This window comes from Candida jiufengensis (genome assembly GCF_024610255.1).
Source record: "Candida jiufengensis strain CBS 10846 chromosome Unknown scaffold3, whole genome shotgun sequence".
Taxonomy (NCBI): Eukaryota; Fungi; Ascomycota; class Pichiomycetes; order Serinales; family Debaryomycetaceae; genus Lodderomyces; species Lodderomyces jiufengensis.
In genome coordinates this window covers 367,720-386,535 of record NW_026261560.1, presented here as the reverse complement: position 1 = coordinate 386,535, position 18,816 = coordinate 367,720, and the positions used below count along the sequence as shown (strand labels likewise).

The 18,816-nt window shown below is 27.0% G+C and overlaps 7 protein-coding genes across 7 annotated transcripts; 3 read left to right on the top strand and 4 right to left on the bottom strand. All coding sequences in view use genetic code 12, as the record gives it.

Annotated features, from left to right (window-relative positions):
- Window positions 1-687: 687 nt before the first annotated feature.
- Window positions 688-1,830, top strand: END3 (End3p; the record flags this gene model as incomplete). The annotated part of the gene is made up of 1 exon (XM_051763126.1): window positions 688-1,830. The coding sequence occupies one exon, from the start codon at window positions 688-690 to the stop codon at window positions 1,828-1,830; it is 1,143 nt and encodes a 380-aa protein (XP_051619997.1).
- A 182-nt stretch (window positions 1,831-2,012) lies between these two features.
- Window positions 2,013-2,897, bottom strand: ALI1 (Ali1p; the record flags this gene model as incomplete). Its single annotated transcript, XM_051763125.1, has 1 exon — window positions 2,013-2,897. One exon carries the CDS (start codon window positions 2,895-2,897, stop codon window positions 2,013-2,015), a length of 885 nt encoding a protein of 294 aa, XP_051619996.1.
- Window positions 2,898-4,096: 1,199 nt separating this feature from the next.
- On the bottom strand, window positions 4,097-5,509 carry KGF54_002624 (uncharacterized protein; the record flags this gene model as incomplete). Its single annotated transcript, XM_051763124.1, has 1 exon — window positions 4,097-5,509. One exon carries the CDS (start codon window positions 5,507-5,509, stop codon window positions 4,097-4,099), a length of 1,413 nt encoding a protein of 470 aa, XP_051619995.1.
- A 404-nt stretch (window positions 5,510-5,913) lies between these two features.
- Window positions 5,914-13,278, top strand: UTP20 (Utp20p; the record flags this gene model as incomplete). The annotated part of the gene is made up of 1 exon (XM_051763123.1): window positions 5,914-13,278. The coding sequence occupies one exon, from the start codon at window positions 5,914-5,916 to the stop codon at window positions 13,276-13,278; it is 7,365 nt and encodes a 2,454-aa protein (XP_051619994.1).
- An 89-nt stretch (window positions 13,279-13,367) lies between these two features.
- On the bottom strand, window positions 13,368-14,393 carry KGF54_002622 (uncharacterized protein; the record flags this gene model as incomplete). Its single annotated transcript, XM_051763122.1, has 2 exons — window positions 13,368-14,284; window positions 14,363-14,393. The coding sequence occupies 2 exons, from the start codon at window positions 14,391-14,393 to the stop codon at window positions 13,368-13,370; spliced, it is 948 nt and encodes a 315-aa protein (XP_051619993.1).
- A 749-nt stretch (window positions 14,394-15,142) lies between these two features.
- KGF54_002621 (uncharacterized protein) lies at window positions 15,143-15,850 on the top strand (the record flags this gene model as incomplete). Its single annotated transcript, XM_051763121.1, has 1 exon — window positions 15,143-15,850. One exon carries the CDS (start codon window positions 15,143-15,145, stop codon window positions 15,848-15,850), a length of 708 nt encoding a protein of 235 aa, XP_051619992.1.
- A 608-nt stretch (window positions 15,851-16,458) lies between these two features.
- NCE103 (carbonate dehydratase) lies at window positions 16,459-17,295 on the bottom strand (the record flags this gene model as incomplete). Its single annotated transcript, XM_051763120.1, has 1 exon — window positions 16,459-17,295. The coding sequence occupies one exon, from the start codon at window positions 17,293-17,295 to the stop codon at window positions 16,459-16,461; it is 837 nt and encodes a 278-aa protein (XP_051619991.1).
- Between the last annotated feature and the right edge of the window lie 1,521 nt (window positions 17,296-18,816).

The following is an 18,816-nucleotide window of genomic DNA, read 5'->3' as shown; positions in this document are numbered from 1 at the left end:
GGAAGACTATTATTTATTCCAATATTTGTTTCACCAGAATCTAGCAAACAAATTAATCACTTTTATTAGTAAAAACCTTCATCTACGGTTGCTGAACATTCAACACTAATCGAAAACAAGAAAGATGTAGCTTCTTAGGTATCATTTTCTAAATTATTCATTGCATTACTTTGAATTAACAATTCAAAAAATTTGCAACCAAGAATAAATTTGCCGACAGTCTAATATGCAAGTGAGACATGAAGTAAGAATCTTAATCTATTAGTGCAATTGTGAAGTTACATACTTGACTTCTAAAAGTGTAAATAATCCAAATTATATGGGTTATCTGATTCATTTTTCATGTTAAGTCAATGACCCTATATCTTCCTTCGTCTCCATAGCTAATACTCGGAAGCATTCGGAACTGGGCTTGACCTATAATACAAAAGGTTTCGAACCCGTTAGCTCAAACAATTTCCTAAAATCCAAAAAAAACAAGTACGCCAAATTTGGTGCGAAATTCAAAAAAAAAACCTTTTAGGAGTTACAAAAGTGATGACGGAAAATAATTTGACAAGCTTTTATATTTAGTGACAATATTATCACCGAAATTCAATTTAGACAACAATATTAGCTTTAAATCAACCAAGAGTCAATTAATAAATAAAGTACATACAATTAAAAACAAAGAATAACAACGTCATCATGCCACGCTTAGAGGAATCAGAAATAAAAAAATACTGGCAAATTTTCCAAGGTTTGAAACCGATTGACAATAAAGTTAGTGGAGATACTGTAGCTCCAGTATTGAAAAATTCAAGATTACCACAGCAACAATTATCATCAATTTGGCAATTAAGTGACATTGATAATGATGGGAGTTTGGACTTTGAAGAATTCTGTATCACAATGAGATTGATATTTGATTTAGTTAATGGTTCCATACCCGAAGTACCTGATCAATTACCGTCTTGGTTAATTCCATCATCAAAAGCAGCATTAATCCAAGCAAATCAAGCAGTTACACAAGGTAGAAATATTGGAGTTGACTATGAAGACGATGAAGATGGGTTAAGTGAAGATTTCGACTGGTATATATCACCAAAAGATAAATCCACATATGAAACAATATATCAATCGAAAAATGATCATTTTGGTAGAATTAAATTTGATTCATTAAATTCATTATATTCTACTTTACGTAATGTACCAACAAGTGACATATCATCAGCATGGAACCTAGTCAATCCCAAATCTTTTGAGACTATAGATAAAGATCAAACATTAGTATTTTTACATATTTTAAATCAAAGAGAAAATGGTAAAAGAATCCCAAGAGGTGTACCAGCAAGTTTAAGAGCAACTTTCTCAAAAGAAATTCCAAACTATGATTTAAAAGCTCAGAGTAAACCATCATATAATACACAAACTCAAGCACAAAAAAGATCATTTGCTAATGATTATTTGACGAAATTAGGACAAAATAATAGTATATCTGATAAAGGTACTGATTTTTCAGGAGTAGAAGGGACTGATTGGGAAGAAGCAAGATTGAAAAGAGAATTAAATAATTTGGAAAATTTGTTGGCTGAAGTTACAAAAAGATCCGACCTGGATAATAAAGAAATTGAAAAACAAAATATGATAAAATATGAATTTGAACAATTGTTAAAATATAAGCAAGAGCAATTTCAAAAACAATCTAATGGTAGTGGTGGTGAGGATTTAACAAAAGTTGAAAACGATATAAAAGACTTGGAAACGCAAGTTGAATCACTACAAGAATATTTGGAATCTAGGAAACAAGAACTAAATAAGTTAAATCAAGAAATTTCTACTTTACAATAAAAACCCAGTACATGATTAGTAAGTATTAGAGAAATAAACATCGCTCATAGATTGTGTGAAAAATCATTTTTACCTTTTGTAATAATTATTTATTGAAGTGATTTATATTACTCAAATAGACCTGATACATAATTGTAAAGACTCTTTTCTTTCTATAAACTTTTTTAATTAAATATGTGGATCTATTTTTTACCATCTTTCTTTTCATCTGTTTCTGGTTCTGGTTCTGGTTTTGGTAATTTGAAATTCTCAGGAGTAAAATCTTTACCATCACCAACTTGTTCCCAAACTGATGAACCAACAGTAAAATTTCTCCAAGCTTGAGTTAATTCTAAAGGTTCATAAACAACTCTTTTCTTTTCTTCATCATATCTTAATTCAGTATATCCTGTAGTTGGGAAATCTTTTCTTAATGGATGTCCTTCAAAACCATAATCTGTCATAATTCTTCTTAAATCTGGATGACCAGTGAAAAAAATTCCAAATAGATCGTAAGTTTCTCGTTCATACCAGTTAGCACCGTTGAATAACGGAGTTATGGATGGAACTGGACTAGTTTCACTTGCATAAGTTTTAACTCTAATTCTTGAATTATGTTTTACTGATAATAAATTATATACAACATCAAATCTATTTGTTCTTGATGGATAATCAGCAGCTGTTACATCCATACAAGCTTTGAATTGAGCTGGTGTATGGTTTTTCAAAAACGACATAACTGGTCTTATAGCTGATGGTGCAACATATATTGTTAATTCATCTTTCCAAACTGAAAATTGTTGAATATATTTTGGTAAACATGACATTATATAAGTACCAAATTTATGTAATTCTTCAATTTGAACTTTGTATTTATCAGCTGGATTTACTAAAGGTACATAAATTTCTGGTTCTTCTTTTCTTGGTAATTCATTAAGATTTACTAATTCTTCTTCATGTGCAATTCTGTTGATTGTTGATTGATTGAAATAACGAGTTGTGATTTTTGAAGATGTAACTGGTATTTTTGATTGAGTATTTATTGATCTTGGTGCTTTTTGAATTGCTCTTTTTATAGTTGGAATCATCTTCTTAATTTATGAATATAATGCAATTTTTTAAATGACTTGAATAAATAAATAAGTGATAGAAATCAGGATTTAAATGGAATTAAAATGTATGAGTAATGAAATGGAATCCTGAGTGAGGGAATGAATGAATGGGGAAGTTAGTTGAGCACAATGACCTGTGTAATAATATTTTGTTTTTGGTCCAAGATTAATGAAAATTTCAATCAATTGGTTATAATTTAATTTATTTTTTTATTACTTTATTTTTTTCTCTAACAAATTTTTTATTAGAGCTAATGAAATGATTCTTTATAACTGGTACTTTTAATAAATAGAGATTATAGAAAAGGTTGATAGAAAAACAGGTTAAGTATCGAATCAATCACTACAGTCTCCACGTAATCGAAAACAAATAAACTTTGTGGTATAGATTTACCAAATATAATCTTAAAAAATTAATGTATTTGTAAGTAGAATTTAAATGAATACAATTGGGTAAAATTAAGTCGTAAAAATATTTAATGTCTAAACTCAAATGTTACGACACGAAAAAATTAGAATTTTTGGAAACCAGTTCGAAACCAACTAGAACCACCATTAATCACTCTATTGAACATCAAACAATGTAGAATCAACCCATAGCAAAGGCATGTAGTTAAACTTATCCATCTGGTATTTTCAATTTTGCAAAAAAAATATTAAATCTCTTTGTAATGCGTGTCATCTTTATGCAAGGACAATGCTAATCTTCTCTGTATTGTTAAATTTGACAAATGTACTATCCGAAGATAGTACGAACAAATGATTATTTCGAGAAAATAATATATGTACACCTCTCATAGTTAATTTTGCGCTAAAACGCAGCCAGGGCTGCATATTTTTATTAGTAATTGCAATCGATCAGCTTCAAAAACTTCATTTTTAGCCACTCTGGTAACATATTACTTGAATAAATGTTGTTCGTATTCGGAGGTAATTTTTGAAAGTAATTTTGTTGTGTCGATATTATTGCAAATTCTGCAATATTTTGCAATAAACCTGAAACAATTCTGAATTAGTCCGTTAGTATCTAAGATGTTAAAAAGTAATACTTTGATATTAGGAACAAAAAACAACAAGAGATATTAAAGCAATAAGGCGCCATCTATACAAAATCAAGGAGGTTAAGAAAAGTTCGCAATGTCTTGTATTTAGCTATATAGAATCATTTTAAGTATTTATTTATAAGTTAAAACATCAATAATAATGTTAATAATACTTACTAGTACCTCAACACCTACCAAAACAACAACAATGAATTCCAAATTTTCTTCATGAGAATGACCTAATTGTTCTTTTAACATTTGTAATAAATCAGATATAACTTCTAATCTTTGATTCAATAATTCAACTCTTTGATTAATTTCTAAATAACCTCTTGTTGCTTGATAAATAGGTTCTAAATGAGGTTCAGCCCACATTAATTCTGGAGAATCCAATACAGAACCATGCAAATTAATATTTATTCTTAATATAAATAATTCACCAATTGATTTCATAATTTCATCTCTTGTCATTTCAACTTTACCAGTATGAGCAATTTGTTGAGGAATATCTTGAGTATCTTCAATAGTATTATCAACTAATTCTTCAAATAATGAAATTTTAACTGATTGAGCTAATGCATGAGATATTGATAATTTTAACATATAATTATCATCATCTCTTAAAGTTATAAAATCATTATAAATTCTTGGTTGATAAGATTTTGTAATATAATAATTAAATTCTTCAATTTGAATATCTTCTTCTGATAATTTTTCACTTTCAAATTTTGCTAAATCATCTAAAAATGCAAGTTCTTCCTTTTGTGTATAACCCCACATTATAACTACTCCATATTCAAATATGAAAATATCTGATTTTTTACCAATATCTATTTCTCCTCCTTCATCTGCTAATCTGATTAATTTATGACCTTCATCTTCTTCAGAATTACCATTATTATTATTAGTATTATCACTTCTCCAATCTTTATATGCAAATGGGGTATATAAACACTCATCGAATAATTTTGGACTTGTGTTATGAATTCTTTTCCTATCTTTTAACCATCTGAGTAAATCTTTCATTTTGTAAGATGCACAAGTACAATAAGCAGTAACTCTTGGTAATAAATCTCTATGCAGTTTACTCAAAGTTTCAGCATCTTTTCTAGCAGTTGAATCAGTAATCATTTTAGCTTGTGAATAAACTCTTGTAGGTCTTTTATTCACTACATCTTCATCGTCATCATCATCATCATCATCATCGTCGTCATCGCCAGCGTTGACTTGATCATTATTATTCATACTATGAAAATCTGGATCTTCTGGTAGTAATTTTAATTTTTGTGAAGTTCTACTTGTTCTTTGTAGTCCGATTTTGTTCGAATTTGAAATTTTAGAATGAAATGGAGATGGAGTTGAATTACTTAATGATTTAGTTGGTAAACGATTTGGTAGTATCAAATTATTATTGACATTGTGATTTGGTGAAGCTTTAATGTTTGAAGTAGATGATGCTGTAGGCGTTAACGGTGAGTTTGGTGCTGACTCAGGCTTTGATTTTGATAGTAGTGGTGTTGTATCTGTTTCTTCAATATTTGACATTTTCTAAAGTATTGATGGTTGCGTTTTGGCTGTTTGTAGATCTTTTCAAAAACGGATTCTTCAATGTCTGTAATAATTTGTCAATAAAACTTAATGATGAGTCTAAAACTATTTACTCAATAACAAATTTGATTTAATTTAATGTTAAACTGGTTGTTGTTTTGCTTTTAATTCAATGATGTGATCTTTTTCTTGTATTACTTCAACTAGTTGTGTTTCTAAATGATGGAAAACAGTTTTTGTGTAATAAAAATATTATAAGTAGAAGAGATGATTTTTATCTATTTTATTTTCATATTTGAATATTGATGAATATTCAAGTTTAAAATTAGGTCAGAACTAGTATCCGAGACGTGTCGATTCGTTTAAATAAAAGAATTTTAAAAAGAATAAGATTTAAAGTCATGCCAAAAGTTAAAACTACCGAATCAAGTAGAAGGCATGGATTTATTTCATTTAAAGAAAGAATTGATTCAATAAAAATAGAACCAAGTAGGAAATTAAATAAAAGAGTTTATGATGATGTTGAATCTTCACATGTATTATCAACACTAGAACATTGGCAAGAATTGAATTTATCCGGAGATTTCACAAATTTAGTAGATAAGATAATAGATTATTGTCAATCATTACCACAAGTTATTCATCATAAAGATACCATATATGAAGCAATATATGAGGCCATAAAAGCAAATGATATACATTCACTACAACCATCATTAGAAATCCTAAGTCAATTTATTCATGATTTGGGACCAGATTTTTTACCATATTATACCAGGACATTAAAACTAATAAGTGAAATAGTTTTAACTATAAATCCAAATGATTTACAAAACAATAGAAATTCATCAAATGCCTTGGATTGGGCGTTTAGTACTTTAGCATTTACTTTCAAATATCTAGTTAAATATTTAACAGAAGATTTAATACCGACATTTTTAGAATTATTACCATTATTAAATATATCAAACAGATTATATATTTCGAGATTTTGTGCTGAGTCATTATCATTTTTAGTTCGAAAACTGAACCCTGAAGTTATAAAAAAATTCATCAACTGTGCATTACATGATCAATTAGATGAAGTTATGAATAATGAAACTTATTTAGAAGCTTTAAAAATTTTACTTAGCGAATCTATGAAAAATACAAAAGGTACATTCCATACAAAATCTAGGTTAATATTTACAATCATTTTGGACTTTGTGATAAACAAAATCAATAAAGAAGCTCAACCAAAAATTGTGAGTCTACTTTCAGATATACTATTGGATGTTTTACATCATGGAGAAGCAGAAGCTTGTGAAACTTTTTACAATTTAATAATAGAAGAATTGAATAAGTTGATACTACAAAACTCAGATGATTTAGTATTACTAATGAGTTGCCAGATAATCTCAACCCTAGGTTTTGCAGACTCTGGTAGAAAAGTACAAGATTGGAGCAACTTTTTAACTCTAATTGAAACAATTATGGATATAGTGAAAACAAAAACAAATATAAGCCAAGAACTCGGAGAATCAATTGTTTACTTACTACTGATTGTATTTAGAAACGTTAATATGCAATCACTTATGAAATATCAAAAACGTTATATTGAAAATATAAAGTACATAAATCATGGAATTAATTTCCTACCATTTGCATTTTCGGGACTCAATAACAAATACTCAAAGCTATCAGAATTTGGAATAAATCAATACACCCAAGACTTTATCAACAGAATAAACAATGACGACGAGATATTAAAAAGAGAAGCTTATTTCTTCGAAGTATTAAAGGACTCAACATTCTTAGTGCCTGACTCAGTAGCTTCAAAATTGGCCGCTAGCCTCAATGAAGATATAGAACAACAGAACTTTTTTAACGTATACTGGAAATTAATATTGATAAGACATTCAAATTACAAAGAAGTTGATGATAAGGTATTATCCAAACTTTTATTTGCCTCACCCGACTCAATTATTGGGAATGAGTTAGTTTGTTTTGCCATGTACTTGTTAGTTCCAACTTTAAATGCGTCATCAAGCATCATAGAAGATTTAACAATCTTTTTGAAAACTAATTTTAATAGATTCATATTTTCAAATAGTTTCCTTCCTGCATTATCACAATTTATTAGTTTAATCAATAATCCAAGTCAATTTTTAGACGAGGCATTAGATTGTCTATTATTACCAAGTCACCAATCTAGATCTGATGCCATGAAGTTGATAGAATTGATACTCAAATTAACCAATGAACCAATATCGGAGACTCTTCAGCAAATTAAAATCATCGAACAAATTCCATTATCTTTACATACAGGTAGAGACATCAATTTAAGAATAAGAAATTTAGCAAATAGTTTTCTGGCAGAAATAAACCCATCAAAATTTGATAGAGTATTAATATCAAACTACTTATTTGGTTTGTTATCCAACAAATTTCAACCTATATGGAAGGCCGTTAATGAAGCATTACCAATTATCGTTGGCTCTTGTAAAGCAGAACTATGGAATAATGCTTATAAACTTTTGACGATGAATTATAATGATGAGGAAGAGACTACATTATTTGTAGATGAAACCTTTTCAAATTTAATAGATTGGCAACCAAGAAACTCCAAGTTATTACAGAATTTTGAGTACTTTGAAAACAATTATTTAAGTCCATTTAGAAACATTAATTCTTCAATTTCAAATTTATGTCAAAATTCCATTAAAGGTAATTCTTTTGAAGTTATGTTGCGTTCTAACGTTTTAAATGCTTTAATCGCTGCACCAAATATTGCTAATCAAGCCGAAATAATCGATTTATTTCTCGGGTCTGGTGAAAAGAAGGGAATTTTTCAAACATGGTCAAAGAATGATAAAAACGATATGCTTGTATTACTTTCAAAATTAAAAGGATTGAAAAAAACTAAAGATGGTCAACAATTATTCACAAATATGTTATCTTTATTATCGAGCTCATATACTAAAGTTCAACAATTAGCTTTAGACGTCATATTTGCATTCCATGACCCAATAATTAACAAATATAGAGATAATTTGAAAAATTTGTTAGATGACGTAACTTTCAGTGATGAGATATCAAAATTTACAGATTCAAATAATCCAATTGAAACTGAAGATAAGTCCAAGCTCATGACATTGATTATCAGGATTTTATTTGGAAAAATACAAGGTAAGCCATCAAGCAAGAGTAAAACAGGTTATAGAAACGCTGCATTATCAAGTTTGCAGAATTTTAGTGAAGATGATATAATATCATTTTTAAATATTGGTTCTGAGAAATTGAATTATAAAGACTTTTTTGAAAGGAAAATTCCAATCGTAAGTTTAGGTTTGACAAAGGGTGAATTAAATAAAATAACTGGTTACATGCATTTGCTTCAGCAACTTTATGAATTATTGAATAAAAATTATGCACCGGTGTTGAGAGTTACTATTGAACCATTGATCTTCTCATTATTATCTGCTCAAAATAGAATCGATTGCTCAATGGATGTTGATAATGATGAAGAAGAAGTTATAACTCAAAAAATGGCAAAAAGTATAAGACTGAGTGGTATGAGGAATTTAAAAGAATTATTTACTATTCTTGGCCCAACTTTTGATTGGAAAGATTATGTTCAAGTTATGAGTGATAATTTGATTTCACCAAGATTGGAAAATTTCGCAAATGAAAATTTACAACAACCTTCAGCTGTTTTAACATTGATGTGCTCATGGATGAATCAATCAAATACAATGCCCTTTTTATTTGCCAACGATTTTGATTCAGTGAAGGCTATTTTATCAATAATGGACAGAAGAGAGGCAAAAGAAACTGTTATATTAGAAGTTTTGAATTTTGCTATTGCTGCTTTTGAAAAGAAAAATGAATCAAATGACAATTACTTTACATTATTAGCTATAGTTGTGGATTCTTTGTTACAAACTTTACCAAATACTATTGATCGTATATATAGTCATGACGTCGGTTCAAAAGCTATCAAGTTGTTATTGTTGATGATTGAAGGTGAATATATTGATAATAATGAATCAAAACTGATTTTAATTAAGTCATTAACTTTTGCACTTGAAAAAAGTAATCAACATATAGAATTGAAAGATAAAGCTAATATTTTAATATCATTATCATCATTAATCGGATCTTATGATTGTTCATTTGATGAAATTTTACCTTTATATAATGCTTGCTCCAAGTTACTTAGAATATTTGCTTCAAGAGAAATCCGTGAAACTTTGTCAACATTGTTTGTATCAATTGGTCTTAAAAATCCAGATTTAAAGGTTGTTTCAGAATTAATTGCTGATTTGAATGCTTATACCTCAAGAATGAACGAATATGATTTTGGAAAACGTTTAGATGCGTTCAAACTTATTAATGAAGATTTATATAACTCGTTTGATATTATTCAATGGACTCCATTGGTTAATTCTGGATTGTTTTTCATTAATGATCCTACTGAGTTAGTTATTAGAGAAAATGCCACATTCATGTTGAAAAGGTTTGTTGATTGTTATAATTCAAAGTCTACACCAGAAGAAGCAGCTCCGTATATTCATATGTTGAAAGACACCGTTTTACCAATACTTAGGGTAGGGTTAAGAAAAGAAAATGAGGACATCCAATCCGAATATGTGTCAATATTAGAATACATTGTTCAAGAGGATAAATATTTTAAGGATTTAAACGACATGCAAATATTAATTGGAGATGAAGAAGATGAAGAACTGCAGTTTTTCAAAAATATCAATCATATTCAATTACATTTACGTCAAAGATCCATCAGAAGATTATTAGAACATCGTGGCAAACTTAATGATAATAGTATATCTCATTATATTTTACCTTTACTTGAAAAATATGCTATTAGTAAAGAAGAAAAATATAGAAATATTGGTTTAGAATCGCTAGAAGCTATAAAAGTTTTAACTCAATCTGTTAGTTGGAACCAGTATAAAGCTATATTTAAACGTTATATTGGTGGTTTGAAAATTGAAAATGATTTATTAAGACAAAAAGTTAATTTAATTGTTGCTATTTCAACAGTCTTGAAAGATATGAACAATTTACCTAATCAAGATGAAGTTGATAAATTTATTTTGTTTGAAATTTTACCTTCGATTACAAAAGTCTTACAAGTACGTGATGATAATACAATAGTTGCAAGAGCCCCATTAGCTGAAGCTGCAATTAATTTGGCTATTTGCATATCTCCAGAAAAAATCAATGATGAATTACCCAAAATTTTAACAAGTATGTGTCAAGTGATGAGATCAAGGTCTGAAGAATTGAGAGATGCAGTAAGGAAAAGTTTAGGTAAAATAGTTGTAACCTTAGGCTCACATTATTTAGTTTTCATGTTGAAGGAATTACAAACTGCACTATCAAGAGGTTCTCAAATTCACGTTTTAAGTTTCACAATAAATTATCTTTTACAATGTTTATCAAAAGAAATTAAACATGGAGATTTAAATGAATCAGTACCAATTATTATGAATGTTGTAATGGAGGATATTTTTGGTGCTGCAGGACAAGAAAAAGATGCTGATGGTTATACAAGTAAAATGAAAGAAGTTAAGTTCAAAAAAAGTTTCGATACTTGTGAAATTCTTGCATCAAATATTTCATTAGATCAATTTGGTGAATTAATAGCTCCAATAAAACTCTTATTAAGAGAGTCTATCAATCATAAAGTTCAAGTTAAACTTGACGAAGTTTTAAGGAAATTGTCAATGGGTTTACATCATAATATAGATGCTTCAAATGTTGAAATTTTGCAATTATGTTATGAAATTTTTATGATATCAATTGATAATGAAGAGGAAAAAGAGAAATTAATTAGTGCTTCAGAACAACATTTCTTAACTACTTTAGACAGAAAAGTTAAAACTCATGTTGATAAATCAATTTTAAAACAAACAATGCAAAAACTTTCATTAGAATTATTTAGAACTGCTATATCTCGTCATGAAAATTTATTAAATACTTCAAACATGAAAGGATTCATTCCATTATTAACTACTGCTATATATTCAGAAAATGAAAGTGTTGTTTTAGCTTCATTAAAAGTTTTATCAATAGTTGTCAGATTACCATTTGATGAAGATACTCAAAACTTATTAAAAACTTGTGTTAGAAAAGCATTGATGTTGATTAAAGATTCACCTACTACAAATTCAGATATCTGTCAAACTGCATTAAAATTTTTAGCAACGACTATTAAGCATAATCCAAAAGTTGTATTAAAGGAGTCAGCTATAAGTTACGTTTTGACTAGAATTCAACCTGACTTGCAAGAACCCAATAGACAGGGTCTTGCATTTCAATTTTTGAAAGCTGTGGTTTCTCAACACTTATTATTACCTGAAATTTATGATGTTATGGAAAGTGTTTCTAAAATAATGATTGTTAATCATACAAAAGAAATTAGAGATATGTCAAGATCAGTTTATTTTCAATTTTTAATGGAATATGATCAAAGTAAAGTTAGATTAGAAAAACAATTTAAATATTTAGTTAATAATTTATCATATCCAACTGAAGAAGGTAGACAATCAGTTATGGAATTAATACATTTAATCATAATGAAAGCTGGTCAAGATTTATTAGAAAAATTAGGTTCATCTTTTTTCATTGCTTTAGCTAATGTATTAATATCTGATAGTTCTTCAAGATCAAGAGAAATGGCTAGTTCATTATTGGTGAATATGATGAAAAAATTAAAAAACGTTCAATTTATTGAAGAATATTGTATGACATGGTTGAAACAATCAAACAAAATTTTATTAAAAAGATGTGGATTCCAAATTTATAAATTAATAATATCTGTTTTTGGGTATAAGCATAATGAAAAATTGGACAGATTAGTATTAGATAATATTTTAAAAATTTTAAATGATGCTAAAGTTTCAGATGAAGGTAATGATGTTGAATGGGAATTAATTTATTCTGCACTTTCTGCTTTCAGTTCAATTGCATCAAATTTAAAAGATCAAATATTTGAAACAAGCTTTAAACCAATTTGGGATTCAATAATTAATTGTTTATTATACCCACATTCTTGGATACGATTAATTTGTTGTAAATTAATATCAATCCCACTTTCAAATTTGGATAAGAGTAAAATTAAAGATGATAAATTGGAATTAATAATGATTAAATTGATCCATCAATTAAGGACACCGTCTTTATCTGAAGAATTAGGTAATGTTTGTATTAAAAATTTAGTATTTATTGCAATGAAATGGGAATCAAATGATTACTATCTTGAAAATGAATCAAATGATAAAGTATACGCAAATGATTTTTTAGTAAACAAAATTTGTGGAGTTTTAAGACAAGAAAATTTCCAATCATTAGTTGCAAAAAAGATATCTATAAAATTTTTAAATTTATTTTTACAAATTATAAATGATAAAAGAATATTATCAGTTTCAGAAAAAATCATATTATCATTGTATAATTTCACAGATTCAGAATATTCAAAAACTTTAGAAAATGATGAGTTAACTAATTTATCATTAGAAACTTTAAATTTAATAAAAGAAAAAATCGGTATTACTGAATACACTTCAATTTTTACTAAAGTTAGACAAGAAGTTGAATTAAGAAGAAGATCAAGAAAAGCTAAAAAGGCACAATTAGCATTAAATGAACCAAAATTAGCTGCTAGAAGGAAATTTAAAAAACATGAAAGGTTTAGAGAGAAACGAAAGAATGAAAAAGATGAAAATGGATATTATAAAAGTAAAAAAAAGAGAGTTGTTTAGTTTCTTAATTAATTAGCAAGAAAACATAAGTACTTTTTCTTTTATTGATTTATTATATTACAATTTTTACTTAAGATTGATTTTTTTTTTTACTCTTCATTCATGGTTTGATCATTATGTTCATTTTGATCCAATATTTTAGATTCTTCTTGTTTTATAACCTCGGTGTTTTCTATGGATGTATCAGGAGCAAATTCTTCTGAAGGTTCAAGTTTTTGTCTTTTTAAAACTCTTTCTTCGTTATCATCATCATCTTCTTCTTCTTCTTCCTCTTCTTCTTTGACATTATCAATAGTATCAAGATTTTCAGTTATATCAGCTTGATGATCATCATCTTCTCCTTGTTGTTCTTTTAATTGTTGTTGTTGTTCTTCCAATTCCTTTTTGTGATTATATTCAACCATTTCTTTTTGATATCTTAATTTATCATCTTCATAAGATAAATAAAAAGGTCTTCTATCTTCTTCACTTAAATTTTTCCAAGCTTCAGTCATTAATTTTGATAAATCTTTTGTATTATTTGATTCATCATTTTTTAATCTTTCTTTTTCTTGTTCACAAAATAATAAATATGCATTTGTTGGTCTTTTCGGTAAATCTGGATCTCTGTTTTTTGAATTTTGATTATTTGAATTAGTTGATTGATTAGTTGATGATGATGATGATGATTTCGATGATTTTTTATTTGATTTTTTATTTGAATTACTTGTACCTGAGTTAATACTATTATTTATTTGACCTGAAGTTCCATTTTTTGAATTTTTAACTATTGAATCATCTAAAATATTTGGAGTTGGTGGTCCTGCCATTTCTTCAAAATGTATTATTCCATCAGGAAGATAATTTGCTCTATCTTCTAATCTTTCAATTAAAATTGCATATTCTAACCTTAATCTTCTTATTGTTGATTGAGTTCTACTATACGCTATTGTTGCTATTTCATTACTTTCTTCTACTTCTTTTATCCTCTTTTGTAATTCTTTACATTTTTGTTTGAACCTTTCCTCTAAATAATTTGTTGTTAGTATCGTTGGTTGACTAAAATTTTGCTGTTGATACAAAAGATTGCTTTGTTGTTACATACCTTCACTTTCCCCTGTATTCTGAGCTTTCATTTTGATAACTCAGTATAATAATGAATGATGCTTTGAAATAGTCCATAAACTAATTAGAGTGTTGTATAAAATTCAATGACATTTTTCATCAAAATTTTGTTTCGCGAAACTGAATGTTTTATTTAGTTGACCGAAGTGATATAAATAATGCTGTTTGACTACGCTGAAATTTGTTTGAAGAAGTTAAGGAAATAAAGGACATTCAGAAACAGCAAATGACTCTTCAGTATACAATTTATTGAGCTCTTCCGTAGGTGAGACTATAGATAGTAAATTACGATTCTTCATATATTTAATGTGTGTTCTACTATTGTACATAAAATTATGAAACGTGATAATAAAAATTGAATAAATCTCCGACGGAACCAAAAAAAAAATACACATATCAATGATCGGTTTATTAATAAATTTGTGTTTAAAGTTTTAGTTTTCATAAATATTTGACACATTCAACAACAGTAAATATATTCAAAATTTTGTTTATTTAAATCATCAAATTTCCTTCATTTTTATAGAAATTGTTGAATTTTATTTCATTATCGGTTACTTATAACTCAATTTAATCATCTGTTCTTTTCAAGTCATAGCAAGTCAAGCTTATATATTCAATTAACAACATCAAATTGATACTAATCTACAGGCTCAATTGAAAAGAATTCAGCAAATAGAAGAATCAAAATAAATAATTGTCAAACTAGTACTTAACAGAATCGACTAAAAATCTAGCTTTAACATTTTAATAAGGTAATATGACTCAAGAATCAGTAACAGTTTGTGTATTTTGTGGTTCATCATTTGGTAATAATCCAATATTTGAAGAAACTGCAAAAAAATTAGGTAATGCAATTGCTGATAAAAAATGGGGTTTAGTATATGGAGGTGGTTCAACCGGTTTAATGGGAGTTATTGCATCAAGTGCATCAAGAAACGGTAATGGATCTCATGTTCATGGTATTATTCCAACTGCTTTAATTTCAAGAGAAAGAACTGAAGAAATTAAACAAGAATCAGATACAACAAATGATGAATCAGATTCATTAAATTCCAAATTAAAAGAGTCTATAAATAATCATGATGGTTCTACACCTATACCAAATAGTTTAAAATATGGTAAAACTACATTAGTTAAAGATATGCATACAAGAAAAAAATTAATGTCACAAGAATCTCAAGTATTTATTGCATTACCTGGAGGATTTGGAACTTTGGAAGAATTAATGGAAATAGTTACATGGAAACAATTATCAATTCATAATAAACAAGTTATATTATTTAATATTGATGGATTTTTCGATAATTTTTTAAAATTTTTAAAAGATTGTATTAATAATGAATTTATTTCTGCTAAAAATGGTAAAATTATTGAAGTTGCTACTAGTGTTGAAGAAGTTATTGAATTGGTTGAAAATTATAAACCAACTGAAGGTACTTTTAACTTAAAATGGGATACAACTTAAATTTAGGTTTTTTAAAAGTTTAATATTGTTTGCTTGATACTAAATAAAATTGTTAAATTTAAAATTTTGTTTACTTTAAAAGGTTCAGATTTTTTCGCTTTGTCTTCGTCTCTCAAATCCTTAGGTCTATAATGCTAACGTTAGTACAAGTAAAGTCCTATAATGATATTACAAAGTTCTTTTTACTAATATTAGTCCTTAATATTTGTTGATTAATAATTAACAGCACTTTATAAATCTTAAGGGGTATTTTCGAAATTTTGGAGTAATAGTAAATTGATGTGTTTTAGTGTTTAAGGTTGTTTTAGCTACTACTTTTTTAATTGAACTTAATTCAAGTCTAGCATTAATTTCTCTAATAAACTGTTTTCATGATAATATCAACTACATTAATTATTTTTTATTCGATTCTATAAAATATATATTAATATATGTAAATTCACTTGACCTATCAACTAGTTCGATATATTATTCTGCAATAACTTTTTGAAATAAGTAGATCATAGTCATTTGATTAATTTGCTACTGTTATCACTACCTCAACGTAAATTTACTTGAGCCCAACTAAATCAATAAATTGAGAAGTCAAACAAATTTTTTTTTCATTATTAATGAGGATTATGAGATCCTTCATCATCTTCATCCAGTATATGAAATAAATCATGAAATTCATCTTTTGGAATTTCAATTTCTGTTAAATAACCAGTTGAAACATCATAAATCATCCCCCAAACTTCAATTTTATTATCTTTTAAAGCAGAACTTGCACTTGGATGTCTTTTTAAAGCAATAACAGAATTTATAACATTTAATTCAGCTAATTTTTTAGCTTTTAATTTTGGTTCATTATTATATTGATTTAAAATTTTTAAATTTTGAGCTCTAATATGTCTTATTGGATTTAACCATAAATCTAATACTCCACCAATTTTTTTTGAACTGAGAGAAGCCCATATTCCACCACAATCAGTATGACCACAAACAATAATTTTTTTAACTTTTAAAACATCAATTGCAAATTGTATAACCCCTTGAGAACTTATATCATTTGAATTTATTATATTTGCAATATTTCTATGAACAAATATTTCACCAGGTAATGTTGCTAAACATTGTTCACCAGCTCTTGAATCACTACAACCAATCCATAAAGTATGAGGCAGTTGACCTTTACTATTTAAATCAAATATTTGATCATTATGATTATGTTTTATTGAATCAATATAAAATTTATTATTATTTAAATAATCCTGTATAGTTGATTCTGATGATAATGTAAAAGGAAAATTTGAATGTTGTATAATATTTCTTTTTAAATTTGGTTTTATATCTTCTTCTTCTGTTGGTGTTGTTGATTCTGATTTTAATAATAAATCTTTTTCAATATCATTTGAATTTATATCTGGTTTATCTTGTAAATATTGTAAAATATTTTCTCTACCCATTTTTAATGTAGTATTATGAAATTGTTGTTCTTGTTGTTGTTGTAGATTATGTTTTGTAATTGAGTTGTAAATTGATTTATTTGAATTAACTGTGGTAAATTTAAATCTGCAATTGTTTAATAGCAGTTTATTATGCTTTAGTATATTAAAATATTGAAACCACAATGTTTAAAAATTTGAAATTTTGTTATCTCTGACCCTGAAATTAAATATATGAAATTTGAAAAATAAATTTAACAAAACAATTTGTAAACTATTAAATTATCATTGATATATGAAAATGATAAGTCAAACAATTTGTTTATTAAATAAGTGAGTAATATTTAGTTGAAAGACATCGTTTCGAAATTTGTTGGATTTTTATTTGAAATTTTTGATTAGATTGTAGATTGAAGAAATGTAATAAAAGTGATGTCACTCTCTTTATAAGACTAAAAAAAATAATTAAAAATATTACAAGTACAAAATTATAAATCTAAATTTTCAACTAATTAATCAACCAACAATAATTATTTCGACCAAAATTATATTTATTTATTGGAAAATTACAAATGTAATTAAGCTCTTTGTATTAATCTTACAGCAACTGAAAAGGCAAGATAAAGTTTAAAGATCTACATTTTTTTTAATTTGAAGTATTTAACTTTGTCTATGTAGATATCTATAATAAATTTTCAATTAAAAATGGTACAAAGATACAAAAAAGTTTAGATTTGAAATTTGATTATTGTGGAATAATATTTATAACTTTGTACTTTATTATATCTTGGATTTTTATTTCAATACTTTAATATTATCTCAAATTATTTAATGTTCAAAATTTTCAAAGGATACCTCCTCTCAATTTGATTTTAATCTTTTTATCAATTTAAAATATTTGACTATCTTAATTCGGAAAAATTATTCATTAACGTTAAAATCTTGTATATAAGAGAATAATAAGAGATGAGTTTATTCCGAAAATTCTGCTACCAACTTAATGGTTGCAAAATTTGAAATTATATATTTTTATATGGCCCATTTAGATATTTCATTTGAGCAAACATATGGTCTTTTATTTAAACAATATATTCATTTATGTAAACTTAAATTTTAAAATTCGAGCCAACGGGTACTCAAATGGTTCAAAAAGCCCTGCTTGAGATGTATCTTTGTGTTAGTAGAAATATTTTTTGCAATGTTTCTGAAACGTCATCAATATTATAACTGCATAATCATTATTATATTTTTTATATATATTTATTACTTGTCAACCCGGTTTTTGGTAATATTTTCCAGTACCATTTTCTACGTTTTGAATTTAAGTTACTTGTTTGATGTCAATGATGTCGAGGATTTGAGAATTATTCTATTGTAAAGCTAAAATTTGTAGATTTACTTGAACCAATATTCCGCGAATATATACTTTATAGTTAATAACTCATAATTCGGTCGTATGCGTTAACGATTGTGATCCAAGTATTGTAAGTATTAGATGACATCAAGGTTATTTAATTTTCCAGAACATTATACGTTTATTAA